The sequence below is a fragment of the Prionailurus viverrinus genome, chromosome E1 (genome assembly GCF_022837055.1).
Source record: "Prionailurus viverrinus isolate Anna chromosome E1, UM_Priviv_1.0, whole genome shotgun sequence".
Taxonomy (NCBI): domain Eukaryota; kingdom Metazoa; phylum Chordata; class Mammalia; order Carnivora; family Felidae; genus Prionailurus; species Prionailurus viverrinus.
Window position 1 is genome coordinate 13,611,346 of NC_062574.1, and position 16,229 is coordinate 13,627,574.

Genomic DNA, 16,229 nt, shown 5'->3' on the forward strand with positions numbered 1-16,229 from the left:
CTTTTAAGCCCACAAGTTTGCTAAGTATATTAATAGATTTACTAATATGAAATCATCCTCTCCTATAAAATCTATTAGGTAATGGTGGCTTTCATTTCTTGTACTTAGGATTTCTGCACACATGTTATCAAATGGGAATAGTGTAGGATAAATCCATTTTCTTGCTATTATCGTTACATTTGAGTGTCGGAATTTGCTAACTTTAAAAAATGAATTGGAAGGCTTTCATCTTTTATAAGCTAAGAAAATTTATATTACATGAAAATTATATTTACATTGATAGTTTAAAATAATTTGTATGTAAGGTATAGGAGCCTAGAGTCTACACATGGAAGCACGTTACTGCCTATTTTTTTTCCTTTTTTTTTTTTCAATTGTACCTGGTTTATTTGGTTTGGGGACTGTTCTTGAATTGATTGTTCAAATTTAGGAACAGATAGTATACCAAGGTTATTTTATTTATTTTTGGCCTCTGGTTATGCTGCCTTTACAATTCCTAATTTTGTGTATCTTGACAATTTTCTTGCTGATTTGATATATATTTATTCCTTTGTAAGGACTTTTGATCACTTTATAAGGACTTATGATCAATTCTTCTGCTGTTTCTATTTTTACTAGCTATTCACTTTCACTTTTAGCATGATATTTCTCCAAATCTCCTCATACAGGTTGTTGGTAGAAGGACCTCATTCCCTGATTCTAGGGAACACTGGAAGAAAGGATTTATAGATCTCTTATAAGGAGGGGGGATACCAAGGTAGTTGTGTAACTCACCTGGAACTTGGGTGAGGACATTGAGGTGAAGACTGAGCGTTAATGAGAGATGTGTGGCCTGAGGAGTGGGAAAATATCCACTAGAGACACGTGGGAATTTACCCTGGGGCTTGGCATTTGAGAGTGAGTCCGTGTATTTTTCTTGAATAACTAAATTAGGAAGATTGATCCCTTTCAGGGACACATGGACCCAGAATCCAGGACCAATGGAACAGCTGTTACTGAGTTCATCCTGCTGGGCTTAGTGGAGACACCAGGGCTACGGCCAGTTGTCTTTGTAGTCTTCCTCTTAGCCTATCTGCTCACTGTTGGGGGCAACCTCAGCATCCTGGCCGCCATCTTGGTAGAGACCAAACTCCACACCCCCATGTACTTCTTCCTGGGGAACCTATCGGTGCTGGACGTTGGGTGTATCACCGTCACTGTTCCCTCAATGTTGGCTCGTCTCCTGTCCCACAAGCGTACTGTTCCCTATGGAGCCTGCCTCACACAGCTTTTCTTCTTTCATCAGTTGGCTGGTGTGGACTGCTTCCTTTTGACAGCCATGGCCTATGACCGATTCCTGGCCATCTGCCAGCCCCTCACCTACAGCACCCGAATGAGCCAGACAGTCCAGAGGATATTGGTGGCTGTGTCCTGGGCTTTAGCCTTCACTAATGCACTGACCCACACAGTAGCCATATCCACCCTGAACTTCTGTGGTCCCAATGTGATCAATCACTTCTACTGTGACCTCCCACAGCTCTTCCAGCTCTCCTGCTCCAGCACCCAACTCAATGAGCTGCTACTCTTTGGTCTGGGTATCCTCATGGCAGGTGCACCTGTGATTCTCATTGTCACCTCCTACATCCATGTGGCAGCTGCAGTCCTACGAATTCGTTCTGCTGAGGGCAGGAAAAAAGCCTTCTCCACATGTGGTTCTCACCTCACTGTGGTTGGCATATTCTATGGGACAGGTGTCTTCAGCTACATGAGGCTGGGCTCAGTGGAAGCTTCAGACAAAGACAAAGGGATTGGCATCCTCAACACTGTCATCAGCCCCATGCTGAACCCACTCATCTACAGCCTTCGGAACCCTGATGTACAGGGGGCTCTGTGGCAGGTGCTCACGGGGAAACGAGCCCTTGCATAAAAGTGTATCAGGAGGGTAGAACCACAAGAAGTGTTTCCTGTCTCTCTTAGATCCTTGAGCAAGATGACTTTTGTTATGAAGTGAGACTCCTTGCTCTCCCTGATAATGTGTGTGTGGGTTCTGTAAACCGGAATCCTTGACTAGTTGCCTTTTGGGCCTAGCTACTCTTCCCACTCCAGATGGAGGTGGAATCCAGGAAGCTCTGCATCCTGAGAGACTCATGGTCCTACAGGCAGGACCTTTTGTTTATTTTTTGCTGAGTTCCCCAACAATACACCAGCAAAGATTCTTTCCAAACTAGAATATGGAAAGTCACAGCTTGGTACCAAATATTAGTACACCCTCCTGTCTGGATTCCCCTGAAATAGCTCCCCCAACGTGCTTTGACACAAGGATCCCACACAAGGTTCTGGACCCAGTACAGTATAATTTGAGACACTGAGTACCCTGTCTGCATTGCAAGATTCTGAGGTATTTAGCAGTGGAGGAGTTATACTTCCTTTGGGACTTCTTCTTTTTTTTCTGAAATGGAAATATCACTCATTGATTTTAAATTTCCCATTAGAAATTATGTTTATAAAAATGAAAACAAAACACAATTTTACCAATGAAAAGTGAAAATCAAATCTTCACCCTCTCTGTCCAGACCCTTCATAATTCAATTTTCAAGAAGAAACCACTGTTAAGAATTTGGTGCTTCCCTTCTAATTTTTTATACATATAAAATAGGGGCATGTTGTACCATGTCTTTTTGTTAAACATTACTTGGTAGACTTTATTATCTGGCAAAATATCTAGAAACTTACCTCCTCTATTTTAATAACTGCCTAGTGCTAATTTATTAATTAACCATAATTTGCTTAACAATATTCCTTTTGATGGAGTTTAACTATTTCTAGATTTACTCCAATATGAGCAATAATATTCTTCAAAGATGTGTTTTTATTATCTTGCAAGCATTTTCATAAGTTCTAATTAATAAGATTTCTGCGTTGAAAAATTTAAAAACTTAGATTTTTAAATATATATTTCCCTCTTATCCCACAAAAATTCACTCTTTTACTGTTACAATAATGGGTGAAACTGCTTGCCTCCTACAGCTTTAACAGTAACTATTATAAATAAATTCTTCTTTTTTAATATTTATTTATTTATTTTGAGTGACAGTAAGAGAGAAAGAGAGGGGGGAGGGGCAGAGAGAAAGGAAGAGAGAGAATTCCAAGCAGGCCCCATGCTGTCAGCACAGAGCCCAACACAGGGCTCCATCTCACAAACCATGAGATCATGACCTAAGCTGGAATGAAGAGTTGGATGCTTTATAAACTGAACCACTCAGGCGCCCCAATAGAAACAAATTCTTCTAATTTTTGACATTATAACAGTTGTAAAATATTAATTATTATTTTAATATGCGTTTCTTTGACATCACGTAAGGTTGAATACATTTTCAAATGTTTGTTATCCATGATATGGACTGAATTGTATCCCACCAAAATTCATGTGCTAAAGCCCTTAACCCCCAATGTGACTGTATATGGGATAGGGTCTTTATGAAATAATTAAGGCTAAATGAGATTAATTAGGAAGTATTAATGAGGTATTTCAGGAAGTAGTTAAGTTTATATTAGGTTGGAGCCCTAACCTGCTGGCCTGTGGTCTAGAAGAGAGGAAGTGCCATTCCATGTGAAGACAAAGTGAGAAGACAGCCATCTGCTAGCCAGAGAGAGCTCCACCAGAACCTGGCCGTGCTGGCACCTGATCTTGGACTTCTAGCCTCCAGAACTGTCAGAAAATAAATTTTGTTTTTTAAACCCCCCAATCTATGGTATTTTGTTATGGAGGCCTGGGCTAATATAATTATTAGTATTTCTTCACTGGGAATTAATTTTTTCCAAAGTTTATTGAGAAATAATTGACAAATATAATTGTATATATTAAAGTGTACAACATGATATATAGAGATATATAGATATAGAGACATATAAATATAGGTATATAGATAGATATATGCACACATTATGAAATGATTACCAAGAACAAGATAATTAACACATCCTTTATTTCACATAGCTAATTCTCCTGTGTGTGTGTGTGTGTGTGTGTGTGTGTGGTGAGAATGTTTAATGTCTATTCAGCCAGTTTCAAGTATACAGTTGCGTATTATCAACTATATTCACCATGCTGCACATTAGATTCTCAGAACTTATTCATCCTATAACTGAACACTTGTACCCTTTGCCCTACATTTCCCCATTTTGTCCTCTCCCCCAGTCCCTGGCAACCACAACCACCATTCTAGTGTCTGTTTCTATGAAGTTGGCTTTTTTTTTTTTTTTTTAAGATTCCACATACACATGATACCACACCAAATTTGTCTTTCTCTGCCTGGCTTATTTCACTTAGCATAATGCCATCAAACCCCATCCTCACTGTCACTACAGGAGTTCTATTGTGTGTGTGTGTGTGTGTGTGTGTGTATGTGCGCGTGTGTGCGTGTGTATCAGTATCTATCTATATATCATATTTTCTTTATCTAAACATCTATCAAAGGACTTTAGGCTATTTATATATCTTGACTATTGTGAATAACACTGCAATTAACATGGAAGTACAGATATCTCTTTGAGATAGTTGATTTCATTTACTTCGGATCTATAACCAGAAGTGAGATTGCAAGATCGTAGGGTAGTTCTATATTTAATTTTTTGAGGAACTTCCATACTGTTTTCCATAGTGGCTGCACCAGGTTGCGTTCCCACAAATAGTGCACAAGGTTTGTTTGTTTGTTTGTTTTTCCTCCATATCCTCATCAACACTTACTGTCTTTGGTCTTTAATAATTGCCATACTGACAGGTGTGAGGTGATATCTCATGATAGTTTTGATGTGCTGATTATTAGTGATGTTGAACACCTTTTCAAGTACCTGTTGGTCACTTGGATGTCTCTTTGGAAAAATGTCTATTCAGGTCCTTTGCCCATTTTTAAAATGGATTTTTTTATTGTGCTGAATGAGTTCTTTATGTATTTTGGATACATAAAGACCCTCTATCAGATACATGGCTTGTAAATATTTTCTGCCATGTCATAGGTTGCTTTTTCAGTTTATTGATGGCTTCCTTTGCTTTGTAGATGCTTTTTAATTTGATTGTAGCTCCCTCAGCTGAGGTCAACCTTGGCAAAGACCACAGGGGTCTTTGGTGGCCCAAACAGTGATGGCTAGGGCTATTGGGGTCCTTGGTGGTGAAAGCTGCTGGCATTCTCCTGTTCTCCTATTTTGCCCATGAGGGTAAGCTCTACCTGAGGGGACCCCTCTCGGCCCCAGGTCTAGTGGGCTGGCACCCACAGTGACCACAGAGTCAGGGTCCTGGGGTTCAGGTGCACTTGCTATGGTGGTGGTGTCGGTGTCTGGCATGTGAACATGTGCAGGTATCCCATGGAACTGGGGTCTGGGTTTCTGGGGCTTACCATAGTGACTTAGGCTCTAAGTGGGAGGGGAAATGCTACAGTGGCTGGCCCAGGGATGACAAGAGGTAATGGTAGCTTGGGCCTAGATGGCAGGGTGCAGCAGCAGTTGGGGCGAAAGCTCCAACTCAAGACCCCAGAGTGTAGAGCAGCAACAGCACAGCCCTGGTGATGGTGGATCAAAGCCCTGAGTCAAGACACCGGAAGTAGGGCAGAGAGCTGCAGCAAAGCAACCTGGTGACGGTGAGTCTCTGCTGAGACTAGGACCTAGGGGTTGGGAGACAAACCAGAGCCCCTGTGATGGAATGTCAGAGCCCTGGCTTAGGGCTTAGGTTGCAGAGCACAGGGCAATGGCAGGACTCCCTGGTGATGGCAGGTCAAACTTTCTGCTTAGGAGCCAGAATGTGTTCACACAGCAGTGCAGCTTGGCTTGGTGATCGTGGGTCAAAGCTGTGACTTGGGACCTCGTGTGTGGGATACTGAGCAGTGGCAGCTCCTATTTTGTAAATGGCAAGGCACTGTGGTCTTCAGAGAACTGGACACAACAGTGATGGAGCTCCTGGAGATGAGCATGCGACCTCCTATCCTGCCTGCCACCTGGCTAATCTCACAGCTTCCTGAAAATTGTTTTTTTATGTCCTTTGCTTCTTTTTCTACTGAATTGTTCATTTTTTAATTGATCTGTGGGAACTCTTTACGTATTTGCGTATCTTTGGCCATATATTTTACGGATAATTCTACACAGTATTCCAATTTACCATTTTTCTTTCATTTTTGTTTCTGATGTCTTCCAACAATCGGAAGTTCAATAGTTTTGTGTTTTCAAATATATTTTTTATAAATAAACTCATAGGCACTATCCTTTAAGTATTACTCCTTTCCCATGATCTCTGAACAACTTCTAGAGCTCCAGTTCAATATAGTTTTCATTTATCTTTAGAAAAATGTTACTGAATGATGAAAAGCCTTAACATTCGTATGTTCAATCATTAAGACAACAACGCAAGCCTAACTCTGGAAGGTCAGCTCCTCATAAGACCAATGAGTTAAGGTCATAATTCTTTGCAGTGAGAATAAGTAGCAGATATAATTGGAGAGCAAGAGGGTTGTACTGGAGGCAGCAGCTGAAGTCGATCCCAGTTCTGTGCACCAGGCTATTGGGTGGTGCAGAGGCCACTATCACTGAGAGTAGGATGCCTTAGGCTCATCCTGGGGCATAATTCATGGTGAATTAGAAGCCATATTGGTCACAAACAACAGGATAAACAAGTATATCGTTTGGAGGAAAGGGGTTAATTGGACAGGGGTGGAGGAGTCAATCACATAGCATAATTGTTGAGATCATGTGCTTTGGAATTAGACAAATTCAAGTTTGAGCCCCAACCCCTCAAAGCCCTGAGTGTGTGGCCTTCGGCAAATTACTGAGTCATCCTGAACCTCAATTATTTGTCTCTAAAATGGGAATAGTAACGATTTCTACCTCATGAAATCATTGTAAGGGTTGATTGCGATTTAGTGCATATAAATGTTATGGTGTGGGGTCATGTACATATTATCAATTATTATTATGTTAATAGCAACACTGGTAGTCTCCTACTAGGAACTCTATATGTGTTATTTCATTTAGTCTTCCCAACAACCTTTTGAGAGAATATTACTCTCATTCTTCAAAAAAGGAAACTGGAGTCCATAGGGTCTCAGTAGTTGCTAATACCTGGAAGAGCAGGTCTATCTGTCTACAAAGTGCGGCAGGATTCCCAAAGAGAGTACGCTATCCCATGGACTTGGGTAAATTATTGAGGAGGAAGACACAAGAGTCCAAGGGTTACACTATATAACCTCTCCAATTTCCTCTCTCATCATCTCTATCACTAAATTCTCATCTTCTAAAGGCCTAACCCAGGTAGTGATGGTGGGAGCACCCTTCCCAGGGGTCCCCTGGTCCCTTCCAGCATAGCACAGCACACTGCTTCAACTACCTCTCTCAGGATCATTTTGGGACTCCCAAGACACAGTGTCTGTGGCCCTCGGTAACAAGGCCCCAGGGGCCTTTGCGGGGGCGAGGGGGGGGATGTACTTTGTTCCTGAGGATTCATTAAGAATTTGAAGTGGGAAAGGGCACCTCCAGTTTTTGCCTCCTCTCTTGGGCTTCCTCCTCATCTCAGGTTAGGAGTAGGCTTGTATCTGCCCCCAAGTCCTGTTTGGACCAGACAAGTGGAAGAGGGAAACCCTTGGGCTGGGGACCCAGATTCGGTGCTGGCTCCGTGTCTAGTTCCCTGGATGACCTTGAGAAAGCAAAGACCTCCCCTATGTCCCCTTCTGTTAAATGGAGTTCTTAGGATAACCATCCCATCTACCCCCATAGATCAATATGGGGGATGGAGATGTTTGGAGAGATTCTAAATCACCACAGATGCATGAGGCACCACTGCTTTACCACTGTCCTATTTATTAAGACTTGTATTTACTTAGCTCGCCCCACCTGCTCCTCCCCACTCTTGGGCAATTTTAAGGACACAAGAGGATTACCCTGTGGTGGAGAAGTCCCATGACAGAGATGGCCTCTACCTCTTTTAATCTCATTTCCATATATATCCCCCCAGAGTTGCTGACTGAGTTTGTGCAGATTCTCACTCCCTTTACATCCCTTCCCATGCAACCTCACTGGTCTCTGTGCAGTAACAGGTGACTTTTCCCATGATCTTCCCTCCGCTCTTGTGTAAAATGGAAGGAAATTTATTTGTTACTCAGTAAGTCAAACCTCCTGGTTTTACAGGCACAGCAACCAAAGTCTCAAAAGCAAAACTAAGAGAGACATGCTCAGGATGACATATCAGGTGAGTGAAAGAGCCGGGACTATGAACCAGAGATTGAGGCTCCTCGTCTAGGCATCTTTACCAATTCCCTCTTTCCTAGATGAAGCTTTTTTGTTTTTTCCTGACTGTTAAGGATGAGTGGGATGAGATTCAGTGTTCAACTTCCCTGCCCTGAACCAATCCTTGCTGGACAGCCTCACCAGATTACTGAGACCACCACTAGTACATGGAGGCCCTACTGGGACCTCAGAGCAGGGAGTTCTCACAGCATGACGGAAGTCTAGGACTCATATGAACCCCCAAGAATGGCGATCCAGAAGGGCTTCCTCATCGGTTATCACTCTTGTGATTTCATTAGCCACAGACACCCCAGATCAATAATCTGGTGAACAACCCAGAACTTAGGAAATCTTGTGTAAGTTTCATCCCTCATCGATTGAGGGCTAGACATAAGCTACTAGGGGAACATAATATTCTGGCTCATGACTTACTTGTTTTTGAGGAATATTTCTTCCGATTGTGGAAACTATTTTGGAAGTTTATATAAAAAGCTGCATGCCAGTATGTAGATTGCTACATGCACTGCATGCCCCATCTAGATGAGTGGAGGAGTCATCCCTACAACAGTCCCTTGTGCCTTTCACTTGACTCTACCTCAACCAAATCATACCAATCCTTCAAAGTCTAGGAAAATTCCCACTTTTCCAGAAACCCTTTCATCACTACTATAGCCCACAAAGATGCCTCTTTGTCAGAAAGCCTATTTGTCAATGAATGCAGTTATTCATTCATTTATAAAATGGTGCATAACTAAAATAAGTTTATGCATATAGTTCCTAAATTCAGATACGAATCTCATGCTTAAATTGGACTGAGGGAGCTGCACTAAATCACTAAATGATTATGCCAGAAGGCACAGTGGTAAGTGCCATGTGGAATATAATTAAAGTGTGGTGGGAATGTTGAAGATGTAAATATCACTTTAAAATGGGCACAGGTCAGGAAGGTATTTCTGGAAGAGGTAGTATTTGAGCTGAGTCTTGAAGACTTTGAGCACGTGACAATGGAAGAAGGATAGTCTATAGAGAGAAAGTAGCAACAGCCAAGGTGGGGATATAGGAAGTCACAGAATTTGCAATCTGGTGACATGGATTGAAATAAAGAGGGAAATTGGGGGCAACTTCTGACTGTGGCCATGATCCAGCCAAGACACTTGTTTGAACCTGAGCTACTTCGGCCTGCAAGTCAAGACTTTGGGATCTGCAAGGGCACAAACCACAGCAAACATGAGAGTGGGTTTTTGAGTCATGAGAATGGATCAGATACAGATTCAGAGAGAATTTCAGGAGAAAGACATGCCTTCATGATCCTTCAGATGCCTTGGGTTACCTTGAGTGGTGGTATGTGTAAAGGACAAGAGTGGGGGCTCCGGAGTCAGATTACCAGAGTTAAAATCCTGCCTCTGCTATTTGCTTTACGTGACTCATGTTCTCTCTGTAAAATCGGGACTACAAATGGGATCCATCTCATAGTAGGGGGTGTGAGGAATAAAGGAGTTAATACATTTAAAGCACTTAGAACGGTGCACAGTGCCTCACTCGGGGTAATTCTCCTAACAGCTTTTAGCTGCAATTGTTTTCAGGGAATCCCCCAAGGAAATTCTGTCGGTATCAAATATGTTGGGACCACCTACATATCATAGGGGAAGGGATTGCTGGTTTCTCTTTTGTGCACTTACTTTATTGTGATATGGGGTTTAGTGGGTATTCCATGATCATGCCCATGAGGTGGTACTTCATTAAATACTATAAAAATAATCTGCAGGGCACCTGGGTGGCTCAGTCAGTTAAACATCCGACTCTTGATTTCGGTTCAGGTCATGATCTCCTCTGGGATGGAGTCCCTTGTCAGGCTCTGCACTGACAATGTGGAGCCTGCTTGGGATTCTCTCTCTCCCTCTCTCTGTCCCTCCCCAGCTTGTGCATGCACTCTTAAAATAAATAAATGAACTTAAAAAAAAATCTGCATTCGTTGTAGACAAATCATAAAGTAGAGAAGAGGAGAAGAAAGATAATAAAGCCCATTCATATTATTACTCAACCACTGACAAAGTTTGGTATTTCTTCCCAGTCTTGTTTCTGTGTGTGAGTGTGAAAGTGTGTGTTTTTTGTCTTTGTTAATATTGAAATAACACCGTGTTGTACAGTTTTGCATCCTGCTTTAGTCTTAACATTATATCATAAGCATTTCATTTTTTAATTTGGGGTTTTTTTTGCATTATGTTTTCCACCAGTGTACATTGATGGTATATAAGGAATGTATAGATTTCTGTATATTTGATTTTTATCTCGATACTTTTTTCTAATAATTCTTGATTACCTTTTGTGGACAATCAACACACTTGCTTTCTCTTCCTTTCCAATATATAAACTTGATTTTTCTATTTCTTGACATTAGTTTTGTAATGATTCTAGGACAATAATAAAAATAGATGTAATGGTGGGGATCCCTCTCTTGCTCCTTATCCCTTTCATAGGATAATTTGTTACTTTCCATTAGCAATAATCCTGCAGTATCCCTCTATTCTTAGATGACTACAGCTGGGTGTTTTCCTTTTAAATCCACAATGGATTGTAACCTGTAAAAGGTACTTTTTAGGCAACTGATCTAATATATACATACATTTACATATATTAGATCAGCCTCAATTTTTTATAAGAGCTCTCTTAATCATGATAGACTACTTCTTTTAATATTCTGATATTTAAAACTCTCTATAGTTATATTTAGCATTTTGTTTCTATAGTCATAACTAAAGTTGCTCTCTAGTGATATTTCATATATTTCTTCCAAAAATTTTATATTTGTAGTGTCAGGTGCGTGCTAACTTCATAAAAAGCATTGGGATGCTGGACGTAGAGGGTATGATGACATAAGTGAAATAAGTCCAACAAAGAACAAATACCATATGATTTCACTTATATGTAGAATCTGAAAATCAAAATAAAACAAAGAAGAAACAGGCCCATGAATACAGGGAACAAACTGGTGGCTGCCAGAGGGAAAGGAAGGTAGGGGATGGGCAAAATGGGTGAAGGGGAGTGGGACGTATGGGCTTTCAGTTGAGGAATAAATATGGAGATGAACGGCATGGCACAGGGAATAGAGTCAATGGTGTTGTAATAGCGTTGTATGTGACAGATGGCAAGCGTTGTATGTGACACTTGTGGGCACAGCATAACATATAGACTTGTCCAATCACTATGTTGTAAATCTGAAACTAATGTAACATTGTGTGTCAACTGCAATTTTTTTTAAAGATATTAAGAAAGTTAATTCATTTTCTGGAGTTGCAGGAAAGTTTATATAGAATGAGAATATTCTAGGGGCGCCTGGGTGGCGCAGTCGGTTAAGCGTCCGACTTCAGCCAGGTCACGATCTCGCGGTCCGTGAGTTCGAGCCCCACGTCGGGCTCTGGGCTGATGGCTCAGAGCCTGGAGCCTGTTTCCGATTCTGTGTCTCCCTCTCTCTCTGCCCCTCCCCCGTTCATGCTCTGTCTCTCTCTGTCCCAAAAATAAATAAACGTTGAAAAAAAAATTAAAAAAAAAAAAAGAATGAGAATATTCTATTCATCAAAATTAAACCAAACTTCTCTCGACAGTTTTGTGAGGCTAGAGATCACTACTGGGGCAATTATTTCTTTGACAGTTTTTTTTAACTTTCTTCCCTGTTTCTGGTTTACTTGGGTATTGAGACTGTCCTTGAATATATTTTAGTTTATATTTTCCTAGAATTGTGCCTATTTTATTGAAATTTTCCACTTAAATAATATAGTTTAGCGTATTCTCTTAAAATTTAATTTTTCCTTTGTATTTCTGGCTGTAGCCCTTTCTAATTCCTAATTGTTTATATTCCACCATTTTTTTCTTATTTATTCCAGATGGAATGTCCCAGATGGCAGTCCATCTGATTCTTTAACTAGACGTATGGTTTTTCAAAGTTATTATTAACTGAGTATAGTTGATACACAATGTTACATTAGTTTCAGGTACAACTTAGCGATTTGACAAGTTTATACATTATGCTACGTTTACCATATGTCCCCTTACATCGTTACTGCAATATCACTGACTGTATTTTTATACTGTGTCTTTTATTCCCATGACATTCATCCCATAACTAGGAGATTTATATCACATACATGTGTGTGTGAGTGTGAGTGTTCCCTTCTTTTTAAAGTGAACCAAAAAATGCTGTATTTATTCTACCAGTTGTGCTTTATATTTAGTAATATGGCTTTGATAGCTTTCAGATCAGCACAGACAGAACTGTTTCTTACAGCTGCACAGTACTCTTTTGTAAGGATATATACCATATTAATTTACTAAGCCCTCTTGCGATGAACACAGGTTGTTTTCAATTATTTGCTCTTACAAACCATGCTGCAACAAACAGTATCACACAAATGCCATTTCTTACATGTGATCATATATCTGTTGGATAAATTCCCAGAAGTGGAATTTCCAGGTAAAAAGAAAACACGTATGTAATTTTGTCTCACAACTATTCTACAAATTCCCCTTGCAGCCAACCTTAGCCTGCAACCATACAGAGAATGAGATTTAGGGAAATGTGGCTCCAGCTTAGCTAAATGGCTAGAATTTTCAACTTTTAATAGAATCATCCATTTGCATTATGTAAAAAAATTTTTTTCTATATTTTGAGTCATCTTTACATGATGAAAATTCTTTGATTTTTCCCCAAAACTTCCTGCTTTAATTTTTATACTTAAATCTTTGATCTATTTAGAATTTATTTTTGTAAAATATATAAGGTACGCATACAACTTCAGTTTTTCCCAGCTAGCTGTGCTATTGCCTCTCCAGCATTTATCGAATAGTACATTTTCCCACTGACTTAAGATGCCACTTATATCATGTATGAAATTCCTGTATTACGTCAGTAACGGACATTTCATTTCTATTTTTCTAAAGCTTGTAAAGTGTTGCTTTACTTTATATTTTCCAGCTTTATTGAGGTGTAACTGACAAATAAAATTATAAAATATTTAAAGTGTTCAACACGATGGTTTGATACATTTCCGTTGTGAAAGGATTCTCACAATCAAGTTAACTAACACATCCATCACCTCACATATTTACCTTTTCCTTTGTGTCTGAGACTATGTAAGTCCTACTCTCTTAGAAAATTTCAAGGTCTGGGGGCGCCTGGGTGGCGCAGTCGGTTAAGCGTCCGACTTCAGCCAGGTCACGATCTCGCAGTCCGTGAGTTCGAGCCCCGTGTCAGGCTCTGGGCTGATGGCTCAGAGCCTGGAGCCTGTTTCCGATTCTGTGTCTCCCTCTCTCTCTGCCCCTCCCCCGTTCATGCTCTGTCTCTCTCTGTCCCAGAAATAAATAAACGTTGAAAAAAAAATTAAAAAAAAAAAAGAAAATTTCAAGGTCTGAACCCCTTTACCAACCAGCCTCTCCCCATTTCTTAAAGTTCTTTTCCTAATTTCTTGATCCGATTGCTTCACCACCCTCTTTACATTCTGTTTTTCATCTATTCATTTAGGGCTATGGATTTGTTTATGAACACTGGTTTGGTGATAATCCACATGTTCTCATGTGTGTTGGTTTCACTCTCCCCTTTTTCAGTCTCCGTGATGTTCTTCAGTTTAAGTTTTGATTCCCTCTGGTCCAACAGTTTCTTACAGATTATTCAAAACACGGGGAGTTGTTTTTAAAATTCATTTTTCCTTAAGTTGGTTTGTGATGCAATATTATTGCCTGTATTCTTTATTCTTTTCGAATTTTCTGAATTTCAGGTTTATACATTTAATTCTATTAATGCTATACATTTAATTCTATTAAAAGTTTATACATTTATACATGTTCTTTGGTGGGGGGTATGTGAAAGTTTCAGGGGCATTTGGGAAAGGCATACATACCAATTAGTTCTCTTCCATAATTATATTGAGAGCTTTTACAGCCTTGCTTTCTTCTGTCAAATTAATTCTATTACGGAATGAAAGTCACTAAAATGCTCCCTGGCTACCACACTTATCTCATGTTATACTGTTGGTATCTATGGTGATAGCTGCCTTCCTGGAGCAAGTCTTCTATCTAAACTCTTTTAGGCATATGAGGGGAGAGCAAAGGTTTCTCCTGAGAGTTCTGCTTTTTAAAAGTAATCAGCCTAAAATAGTCCACATGCCAAAGACACACATTTTGGGGTGGCAAATTTTACCGCCCTACAGTCTATTTGTTCTTTTAGAATAAATGTATTGAGAAGAAAGATTATATCCTTGGATGTTTCCTTGCAGGAAAAATGAAGTCAAAATTTGAGTACAATAGAACAGCCATTACTGAGTTCATCCTGCTGGGCTTGGTGGAGACACCAGACCTGCGGCCAGTTGTCTTTGTAGTCTTCCTCCTTTCCTACCTGCTCACAGTTGGGGGCAACCTCAGCATCCTGGCCGCCATCTTGGTGGAAACCAAACTCCACACCCCCATGTACTTCTTCCTGGGGAACCTATCGGTGCTGGACGTTGGGTGCATCACAGTCACTATTCCCTCAATGTTGGCTCGTCTCCTGTCCCACAAGCGTACTGTTCCCTATGGAGCCTGCCTCACACAGCTTTTCTTCTTTCACCTTCTCGTTGGGGTGGACTGCTTCCTTTTGACAGCCATGGCCTATGACCGATTCCTGGCCATCTGCCAGCCCCTCACCTACAGCACCCGAATGAGCCAGACAGTCCAGAGGATATTGGTGGCTGTGTCCTGGGCTTTAGCCTTCACTAATGCACTGACCCACACAGTAGCCATATCCACCCTGAACTTCTGTGGTCCCAATGTGATCAATCACTTCTACTGTGACCTCCCACAGCTCTTCCAGCTCTCCTGCTCCAGCACCCAACTCAATGAGCTGCTGCTCTTTGCTGTGGGTTTCATAATGGCAGGTACTCCCCTGGCTCTCATCGTCACCTCCTATGCCCATGTGACAGCTGCAGTCCTACGAATCCGTTCTGCTGAGGGCAGGAAGAAAGCCTTCTCCACATGTGGCTCTCATCTCACTGTGGTTGCCATATTCTACGGTTCAGGTATATTTAATTACATGCGACTGGGTTCAGCCAAGCTTTCAGACAAGGATAAAGCTTTTGGAATTTTTAACACCGTCATCAACCCCATGCTGAATCCAATCATCTACAGCCTCAGGAACCCTGACGTGCAGGGTGCCCTCTGGAGAGTGCTCATGGGGAGGCGACCACTGGCTTGACAAGGTCCTGAGGTCTGGAGTGTCACTCCCTCCTTTTCCCTTTCTGGACTAAAGAAGAAATCCTCTAGAGCCAGTAACTAAGACTAACCGTCCAGAGTTGCTTCTGTCTCCCTGCACAGGAGGGTTTTTTTGTTTGTTTGTTTGTTTGTTTGGTTGGTTGGTTTTTTTGTTTGTTTGTTTTAATTAGGGATAAGAGTTATTGTTTCCCAAAGAAACCATGTGCAATTTATAGTCAATAGGTGTGTGGGCCCTGTCAAGGCCAACCCCTTTGACAAATTACAACTTTAGACACTGTGTGCTCCTTTCTCTGGGTAGAAGCAAAATCTCAGAGCCTCAACTAGTACAGGTTCATGTCTCACAGGGAATGACTCTTTGGTTGGTTATAGCCTGGCTTCCCCAAAATATCCAAAGCCTTCCCCACTGGGGCACCTGAGTGGCTCAGTTGGTTGGGTGTCCAACTTGGCTCAGGTCATGATCTCTCAGTTTGTGGGTTCAAGCCCCACGTTGGGCTCTGTGCTGACAGCTCAGAGCCTGGAGCCTGCTTCGGATTCTGTGTCTCCCTCTCTCTCTGCCCCTCCCCCACTTGGGCTCTGTCTGTCAAAAATAAATACATGTAAAAAATTTTTTTTTAAAAAAAGAAGCCTTCCCACCACGCCCTGCATCCATTAGTAGGTCATGTGATTCCCTCAAGTTCAGCTATGGATGGTCTGGTTTTAAAACATGGACCTAGAGATCAGATTCATTTTATTTCACCTATCAGATTTCT

General features: G+C 41.1%; 2 protein-coding genes across 2 annotated transcripts; both read left to right on the top strand.

The window, feature by feature from the left end:
* The first annotated feature begins 958 nt into the window (after positions 1-958).
* On the top strand, positions 959-1,906 carry LOC125151750 (olfactory receptor 3A1-like). The gene has a single exon (XM_047833165.1). The coding sequence runs from the start codon at positions 959-961 to the stop codon at positions 1,904-1,906; it is 948 nt and encodes a 315-aa protein (XP_047689121.1).
* A 12,609-nt stretch (positions 1,907-14,515) lies between these two features.
* Positions 14,516-15,463, top strand: LOC125151759 (olfactory receptor 3A1). Its single transcript, XM_047833178.1, has one exon. The coding sequence runs from the start codon at positions 14,516-14,518 to the stop codon at positions 15,461-15,463; it is 948 nt and encodes a 315-aa protein (XP_047689134.1).
* Positions 15,464-16,229: the final 766 nt, after the last annotated feature.

What these genes read in the sequence shown, in the direction of transcription:
- LOC125151759 (XM_047833178.1), top strand. Translation starts at nt 14,516, where the DNA reads ATGAAGTCAAAATTTGAGTACAATAGAACAGCCATTACTGAGTTCATC.
- LOC125151750 (XM_047833165.1), top strand. Translation starts at nt 959, where the DNA reads ATGGACCCAGAATCCAGGACCAATGGAACAGCTGTTACTGAGTTCATC.